Source organism: Arachis ipaensis, chromosome B05 (assembly GCF_000816755.2).
Source record: "Arachis ipaensis cultivar K30076 chromosome B05, Araip1.1, whole genome shotgun sequence".
NCBI classification, from domain to species: domain Eukaryota; kingdom Viridiplantae; phylum Streptophyta; class Magnoliopsida; order Fabales; family Fabaceae; genus Arachis; species Arachis ipaensis.
The window spans coordinates 9,913,211-9,923,131 of NC_029789.2; the positions used below are offsets into that span (position 1 = coordinate 9,913,211).

Here is a 9,921-nt window from a genome sequence, read left to right on the forward strand (position 1 = left end):
ATCTATATCTCATCTGTAAAATATAATTTTATATTTTTATATCACTATGTTAATATTTCTCTAAAGTGGAATAGATGTATCATGTTTAATTTGTATGCATGTGGTGATTGTACCCCAATACAACCAAACGACATGGGAAGTGGACCATTGTTATCCGCAATATCATAACTTCATAAGCTGCTTTTAAGAAAGAAGCCTAAACGCAAAAGTTAGAGTACACACAAGATAACAGAGATAATAAATAAAGAATTTTAGAGTTAGAGGTTATCCATATAATATAGGAAGAGTTTCAAGTATACGTATACTGGAAATATCGATATTCTAGTTATTTTAATCGTTGATCTAAATTATAAAAAATATATATAATATATATTAATTAAAATTAACGGTTAAAACAACTGAAATATCAGTATTTTTGGGTACACCTGATAACTTTCCTATAATATGATGGATATAATTGTGAACAGTAAATTTAAGCTTTTTAAAAGAGTCCTTACCTTTATGACATCCAATTCAGAAATTAATTTAATAATAAAATAAAAATTGGTGTAATTTAAATATATTGGTCCATAGTGTATTGTGTATAAATGTGAATTTGTAAGTTTATAGATCTACAAAACACAATCTACATTTTGTCAAAAAGGGAAAAAAATAAATAAATTAGTTGCTACAAAATACAACCTACATTTTGCAAGGAGCAACCACAATGCAAAATGTATTTTTTTTTGTCTCCTATGCAGATTAGATATTTGGACTTTGATCTCCTTGAAAGACGTCAAACGCAACTTGTGTTTTGCCGGTTTTCAGAGCAAAACGAAAGCTGCATTTTGCAGGATGCAAGATTGCATGTTCGACACGTGTAGATGAAAGGATCTTTATATCTGCATTTTGCGTTTGAATGTGAAGGAAGAAGAGGTAATATGTGTTTCTGCGTTTTGTAAGTTGAAGGAAAGAAGAAGTGCAAGAACCAATATATATACACATATACTCGCTCACACAGAAACTGCTCTTTCTCACTCATTGTCTCTCACTCACGCACACTCCTCTCTCAATCATAGTCCTCTACTCCTATCTGCCGTCGTTGTCGTCCAGCAACCGCCGTTTCCGTCCCGTCGTCTGTCGATGCCTCACGCCGTCCAAAAGCCACGTCGTCGTTCTCAGCACCGTCGATCTTAGCAGCCACATCATCCTTAGCATCGTGGTTCTTCATCATTCTCAGTTGTGCTCCATAGTTCTCAGTCTCTCGGCCTCAAGTACGATTTATTCAATTTTTGTTCTAATTTCTTGTTTAATATGATTTTTGTGAACTTTTTTTATGTTCTGACTTCTATTTTTTTTTATGTTGTAACTTGATGATTTTTCTATTAATTATGATTATTGGTTCTTAGTTCTTGGTTTTGGTTTTCTGATTATTGTTATAATGATTTTCAATTTGTTATTATTATTGGTAATAACACTTATTTGGGTTTTTTTGTTTATGATTATGTTTTATGCCTCCGTTCTTGGTTTATTTTGATTTTGTTCTATTTTTATTAGATTTTAGGATTTATTCTGATTTTATTCTTCTTTTTGTGTGTTTATTTTGATTTCTGAATTCATTATTTTTGTTGTTGTGATTTTTGGTTTAAGGTTTTGGTTCTGTTCTACTTTTTTTTTTTTTTGCTATGAATTGAATGTGTTTATCTTTGGTGTGATTGTGCCTGAAGTCGCTTGTAGGAGGAAGAACAAAGGTTTTTGCATCCCAAATCGGAGTCTCAATCTTCTTGGATATGTAAGTAATACTGGATAATAACTCAAGATCAGATGAAAAGTGGGTTGTTGGTTTTTATTCTTGGATAATATCCTTATATTTATTTTTTTATTCTGGTGAAGTTTGTTGGTTTTTATCTTCTGTTTTGACTTCTTTTTTTTTTTTATTCTGGTTTAAGGTTGTTTCCTTGTACTACAATGATTTTACAGTTTTAATTAAGTGAACCAATGATTTTGTTTGTAAACTGTGTTTATTTGCTGAAACTTGTTATGATTCTAATTTTGAAAATAATTCAAAAATTTGAGGATTGAGAATCGAGAATACCTAACATTTAGAGGCACATGTTTAGTTTAGTTAAGCATTCATATCACTGTTTAACATTCTTTTTTTTTTTTCTTAAAATACAACCCCATTTGGTATTAATTGTTTGTGTTATAACGCAGTTTCTGATTTTAGGTTCTTTGTTTGCTGAATAATGTTTTGCTATGTTGCTAGAGAACATCAAAATATGGCTGATTGGCGGCTTTGCTGGAAAAATTAATGGAGGCAACCTTTTTTTCATTTTGTTGTGTTGAACTTTTCATGCTTTTCTATTGCTGTATTATAATTTTAGTTAATGAGGAGCTCGTGACGGGCTGAACGGACAGCAGCCATGAGTTCTTGGTGGAGAACTACTTAGCAGTTTTTGGTAGGCCGCCCGGTCTGGACGATCATACTTTGGGAAAGGTAAACTTTGCATAGGTTCGACGATGCAGAGACACTGAACCGTTAGACACACAGGAGTCAATCGAACGGTATGTCTGAACTCATATATTTTGTGTGTTTGGAACGATTGTGTTTCCAGACAAGTTGATGAATTTTGTAAACTCGAAGTTTTTACCTCTTCTTCGAGATTTCCATCGCATTCGACTCTACAGTTGGGGGTAACTAGTTTGGCACATCTGTATGTGTAGTTGTGCCGTGCATCGCGATATAACTGTAAAGAGTTGGTCGACCCGCTTATTTTGCTTTTTGTTTGGGCGTGGGAACGTATGCCATTTTTAGCACCTATTCCTCGCAATGAGCTTTTTGTTGTTGGTGTTCTAATTGGACAACAGTAATGGCTATCATCATTATTTTTTTTACTATTATTGTTAATATTATTTTTATTATTGTTGTTGTTGTTATTATTATATATTGATTATAACCGTTCTAAACTTACTTAGGTGGAGTCATTGGCCCAGCTAACGAGATATACGCGAAGGTCTACAGATCACTTTAGATAACAACTAGACGACATGGAAGTCAATGACGTACGTTTTAACAATTTCTATTAAGAAGTTTATTATGTCTAATAATTTAACTTATTGTCATTGTATTTATTGATGTCCAGTTTATACGGTGGCCATATATGAGAGTGGTGGTTCTTGAGGACCTATCCTTAAATTTGGTAGTGTGCTCTACGAAATCTCTGTTAGTGTCATTTAAATGTATCGAGTGGCCCCCAACAGACCGAGTAAAACACTAATTCAGGCTTGAACAACTTCGACCAGAGAAACCATTTTAGATTGGTGATGCTCATTGTAGGCGGTTGACCGTAATACAGAACTATGACTGAAGCGAAAGGAATAGAGTTTGGGTTAACATGTGAAATTTTGACTGCTATAATACACTATAAATAGGAGACGAGATTGTCGACTTTCATCCTCTCCTGGTGTACTATGCGTGGTACACACATCAGTACAAAAATCACCTACAGTTGTCAGATAGAGTTGCGCATGCAGAACCCGAGGTGAATGAACCACAGCTGCAACTCCCGCCACCACTAGGGATGGCAAAAATCCCTGGGCGGGGAGGGTATCCGCGGGGATTTACCCGCAGGGGGGCGGATACGGGGAGGTTTTTCTACCCACGGGGACGGGGGACGGGGTCCCGTATAATAAACGGGGCTAGGGCGGGGATAGAGGTCCCTGCCCCGTGGAAAGTCGTTTAACCCCTATAAATGTAAAAAGACTAGAATACCCCTATATATACCATAAGAGGAACATTGAGAAACCCTAGCCGTTACACACTTACACTTACAACTCACAAACCCCAAATCCCTAATCAAGTTTGAACTGAACTCTGAAGTCCTTCAACCTCAAACCTCATCCTCTCAAGTCTCGCCCTGTTCTCTCACAACCACCACCACCGACTGCCACCTCCCACCCCCGCAGTCGGTCAGTCCTTCACCGCTACCTCCCACTCCCTCAGTCCCTCACCGCCACCTCTCAGTCTCTCATACACTATTGCCACTGTGGAGGTCAGTCAGGTCACCATCACGTCACACACACTGCAATAGGGAGTCCGTCATCTTCGCCGTCGTCACACCTTCGCCAGTTATTGCCTCCTCACCGGTCATTGCCTCTTCTCCGTCGGGTTAGTCACAGAAGACAAAACTCTGATTTCTTCATTATTTGCTTTGATTTTGAAGGATTTGTTATAATTTAGGTGAGTTAGGTTAAGTATCATTTATATTTTTGATGTTGAATTATTGATTCTGGTTTCTATGATTCTGAAATTTTTATTATTTTATTTTGATTTTGAATTTCTGATTCTGAGATTTTTATTGTTTATTTTTATTTTGATGCATTTGTGTTTATAATTTTGCTGATTCTGATTATGAAACTTTTATTATTTATTTTGATTTTGAAGCATTGTGTTTATGATTATGCTGATTTTGATTATGAAATTTTTATTGCTGATTCTGATTTTGAAGCATTTATGTTTATCATTATGCTGATTCTGGTTATGAAACTTTCATTGTTTATTTTGATTTTAAGGTATTTGTTTTAATGATTATTCTGATTATGTTGATTTTGATTATGAAATTTTCATTGCTGATTCTGATTTTGAAACGTTTATGTTTATGTTATGTTGATTATGCTGATTTTGATTATGAAATTTTCATTGCTGATTCTGATTTTGAAGCATTTATGTTTATGATTATGTTGATTCTGATGATGAAACTTTCATTATTTATTTTGAAGTACTTGTATTTATGATTATGCTGATTCTGAAATTTTCATTGTTTATCTTGATTTTCTATGATTATGCTGATTCTAAAATTTATGTGTTTATGTGAATGTGACTTTAGAGAATATCTTCCTCTGATGCATTAAGTAATACTCTTGAGAAAAGTACTCCATTGGAAGAACCTATAGCTACTAAAGTTCAAACTACTCAAGAGACTCCTCAATCCCAACCTCAAGAACCTCCAACCGATACAACAACTATCAATGAAGGAACAACAAACTCTACAAGTGGTATTTGAAAGAGGAAGTTAACCTTTGAAGTGTGGAATCACTTCAAGATTGTCGAAGTTAAGGGAAAATTGAAGGTTGAATGCAATTATTGCAAATCAAAGCTACTTGGTGACTCAAAACAAGAAACTTTGCACTTGGGTGATCACTTCAAAACATGCAAGCTTCGCACCACTAGAGATATAAGACAATGTATGATGAAGACAACTCCAACAACTAGTGGGGAAACAGTTGTCATTGGTGCATATAATTGGAATACTTTCAAAGGTTCTCGTGGATTGTTTGATGGATTGGAATCTTGATAGGAAGGTATCCACTTTGACTGTTGATAATTGCACTATTAATGACGTTATGATTGAGAATATTTTGACTAAAATATCACATATAAACTTTATTTTGGGTGGTAAATTGTTTCACATGCGATGTTGTGTGCATATATTAAATTTGACTGTCAATGATGGGTTACAACTTATTTCACATGCTATTGAAAGGGTGAGGGATATTGTTCATTATTGGACTGCAACACCTAAAAGGGAAGAAAAATTTAAGGAAACATGCGCAACTTAAAATACCCTACACAAAAAATCTTTGTCTTGATTGCAAAACTAGGTGGAATTCAACCTTTTTGATACTTGAAGTTGCAATTATGTATAGAGATGTGTTTGAAAGATTGTCATTGGGTGAGAGTCAATATAAATCTTTGCCTAGTGATAAGGATTGGGATATGGCGGATGAGATTTTTCAAAGATTGAGGGTGTTCTTTGATGTGACTGAATTGTTTTCTGGAACAACTTATCCTACATCAAATCTTTATTTTCTTAATGTTTGTGTAATTAAGTTGGCTTTGATGGAGTGAAAAAATTGTGGAAATAATGTAATTGAAATGCTGGCTACTAGCATGATAACTAAGTTTGAAAAGTATTGGGGTGTGATTAATATAGTTATGGCTATTGGGACTCTTTTGGATCCTAGGTACAAGATGTATTTATTAAATTTCCTTTTTCGTAAAATATATGGTGATATGGAGGCATGTGTTGTAATTGGTAAGTAAAAAAAATAGTGCAAGTTTTTTTTTTTTAGAATATGCAACAAAGGGAAGAGAGAGAGACCAAGCTACTCAATTAGATATGCCGCCACCACCATCAATTCCTTTAGGTTCAAAGGGGAGGAAGTTTAGTCATGAATCTTGGCAAGCTGACTTTGCTGTGCATGTAAGTGAGGAATCCGCATTTATTGATACAAAGAGTGAGTTGGATTATTATTTTGAAGAGAGACCGGTGCCACAAAAACATGATTTTGATATCTTAAATTGGTGGAAGTAAAATGGAGCGAAGTTTCCTACTTTGCAAGCTATTGCTAGGGATTTTTTGGCGATTCCTATCTCTACCGTTGCCTCTGAGTCTTCATTTAGTACGGGTGATTGATTTGTTATGCCACATCGTAGTAGGTTGCGTCTGGATACATTAAGGGCTTTAATGTGTAATCAGGATTGGCTTTGGAATGAACTTGGCACCACAACTAAAATAGTATTTGAGTGCTACACAATTCATAACGTTGAAGGAGATGTTGATGTAAGTAAACTATTAAATTATATACAACACACTATTTTTTATATTATTGAGTTATTGTTGAGTTATTATACGATTTTAACTTTAAATTGCTTTCTTTTTTATGTAGGATTCAAGTAAATCAGAATCTACCATCACTACTATTACGGGATGAAAGGAGGATTGAGAATTATGTGTTTACAAAGTCATGAACTTTGTTTGATTGTTTATGGATATATTTGGTTGTTTTATGGAATATTTGGTTGTTTATGGATATGTTTTGATGTTTATGATTCTTGGTTATTTCTATTTAAGTCTTTAAAGACTATAGAAATTATGTTTGTAATGACAATTGAGGATTATCTATGTTTATTTATTTTTTCTAATTTTTTTTATTTTTTATTTTTTATTATTTTTCACAAAATCCATGGATATCCGCGGAGACTTACTTCCTCGGCGGATACGGGGTCCCCGTTACCCGTCGCGGGGATGGGGCGGAGACGAGGACAGATATTGAGGGAAGGGGGCGGGGTGTGGGGCATGTCCCCATCCCCATGGGGATCCGTTGCCATCCCTAGCCACCACCTGGACCTCAGCAGCCAAATCCCCTTGAGCAACAGTTTCATGACCCATGATATGAGCAACATTTTCAGGTATCGGTTGTTGAGCAACAGTATTAGGTACCGGCTTAGGAGCAACAGTTTCAGGTACCAGGGTATGCACAATAATTTCAGGTACCAGCATATGAGCAATAATTTCAGGTGTCGACTTATGGCCAACAACATCAGTTTCCGCTAGGGATGGCAAGCGAGGAAGCCCTCCCCGCCCCACCCCGCCTAGTGAGGCGGTCCTAAAATCCCACCCTACCCTGCCTTATATTTTTTATATTCACAAACATTAAAGTCTTTGTAATTATAAATATCTAATAAACATAATTATAAACCAAGTTTTCATCCAAAACATAATTATAAATATTGTCTCCAAAGCAAAATAAACATAATCCAAAACAAAATTATAAATATTGTCTTCAAAGCAACATAAACATAATCCAAAACACTCAATTTTCATCTTCATACTCATGTAAGTTGAGTTGGAAGAAGTTGGGTATTGGCCAAAAAATTGCAAAAATACCCCTTGTAAAAAAAACTAAGCCCATCGGGAAAACCTGCCCCGCCCCGCCAAAGCCTGCAGTTTAAGCGGTGCGGGTTAGGTGGGCTTTTGCTCTTTGGCGGTCCCAAATTTTCAACCCGATCCGCATTTTTAGCGGGTTACGCGGGCTGACCCGGCGGGTTTAGGCCCGTTTGCCACCCCTAGTTTCTGCATTTATGAGCACGAACAACAGTTTCCAGCTTATGTGCAACAACAGTACATACTACAGTCGAAACCTGAGCTAGAATTGGAACCGAAACCACAACCACAGGGGCCAGCAGAGCCGTTAATTCTAGCAGAAGGCCACCTCAGTCCGTTGGTTGAATTTGAAGACATTAGTTTGTCTCAAGTACTAAGAGACACGGATTATTTATTTCAGTCATCTCAACAAAGGCCTGTTGCTTCTGAACCGTCTGTTGGTCGTCGCTCTCTCTTAGCCCATGCTAGTGACCTTTTGATGGATAGATCATCGCGTCCTGTTGACCCTCCTTGTCCTTCCATACCACTGCATACCGAGTTGTTTGATTTGAATGAATATCCATAGCAGGAAAGGGGATTTAAAGAGGATGATATGCAGCACGAGAATTATTGTGGTAGAGTGAGTGCTCCAGACATGAGTCCTTTCGGTATCTATGACACCAGCGGAGCCAGTATGTTGGATGTTGGAGCTTCTGAGGCTTATGGGGGTGGCGAACCTAATTATCAGGATGCTGGTGCTTTTGAGGGTTGTCCGTATAATCTACGGACACAGATTGCTCCCCCGAATAAATACACCCTATCATACTATTTGAAGAAAGCGGCGGCGAAATAGGTTTGTTCTATTTTTTGTCTTTATTCTTGTCTTTGTTATTAATGTATGGCTGATTTTATATTTATACGTTTCTGTTTATTCTCGTCTATATTATTGTAAGTTTGGTTATATTTTATTTTAATGCATACATAAAAAGGTGCACATGCTTAAATACGTAAAAAATTTACATAAGAAAATGCACATGCATAAATACGTAAAAAAGTGGCATAAAAAAAGTAACAAATACATGGTGCACGAATTGTGAATCACACTTTTCACAACTCGTACCACTAACCAGCAAGTGCACTGGGTCGTCCAAGTAATACCTTACATGAGTAAGGGTCGAATCCCACGGAGATTGTTGGTTTGAAGCAATCTCTGGTTATCTTGTAAATCTCAGTTAGGAGGTCAATTATAATTATCAATTGACTTGCAAATGAACAAGGAAACATAAAATAAATACTTGGTATGCAGTAATGGAGAATATGTTGGAGTTTTGGAGATGCTTTGTCTTCTGAATCTCTGCTTTCTCCCTGTCTTCTTCTTCACGCACGCAAGGTTCCTCCTATGGCAAGCTGTATGTTGGTGGATCATCGTTGTCAATGGCTACCATCCGTTATCTCAGTGAAAAAGGTCCAGGTGCGCTGTCACCGCACGGATAATCATCTGTCGGTTCCCACTCATGCTGGAATAGGATCCATTGATCCTTTTGCATATGTCACTACGCCCAGCCCTTGTGAGTTTGAAGCTCGTCACAGTCATTCAATCTCGGAATCCTACTCGGAATACCACAGACAAGGTTTAGACTTTTCGGATTCTCATGAATGCTGCCAATGGATTCTAGCTTATACCACGAAGATTCTGATTAAGGAATCCAAGAGATGTTCATTCAATCGAAGGTAGAACGGAGGTGGTTGTCAGGCACGTGTTCATAGGTTGAAGATGATGATGAGTGTCACGGATCATCACATCCATCATATTGAAGTGCAAATAAACATCTTAGATAGGAACAAGCGTGTTTGAATAGAAAACAGAAATAGTTGCATTAATTCATCGAAATACAGCAGAGCTCCTCACCCCCAACAATGGAGTTCAGAGACTCATGCCGACAAAGAGTACAAAGTTCAGATCTAAAATGTCATGAGGTACAAAATAAATCTCTAAAAGTTGTTTAAATACTAAACTAGTGACTTAGGTTTACAGAAAATGAGTAAACTATGATAGATAGCGCAGAAATCCACTTCTGGGGCCCACTTGGTGTGTGCTGGGGCTGAGACTTAAGCTTCTCACGTGCCTGGGCTGTTTTGGGCGTTCAACGCCAGGTTGTAACCTGTTTCTGGCGTTGAACTCCAACTTGTAACTTGTTTCTGGCGCTGGACACCAGACTGCAACATGGAACTGGCG

The 9,921-nt window shown here is 36.8% G+C and overlaps 1 protein-coding gene across 1 annotated transcript in view; it reads left to right on the forward strand.

Moving 5' to 3' along the window:
* The window catches only part of LOC107640112 (anthocyanidin 3-O-glucosyltransferase 5-like), a 3,377-nt gene extending 2,510 nt beyond the window's left edge, over positions 1–867 (forward strand). The window contains exon 2 of the mRNA XM_016343664.1: positions 741–867. Within this exon, the coding sequence (XP_016199150.1) occupies positions 741–867 (127 nt within the window). The remainder of the gene's footprint in view (positions 1–740) is intronic.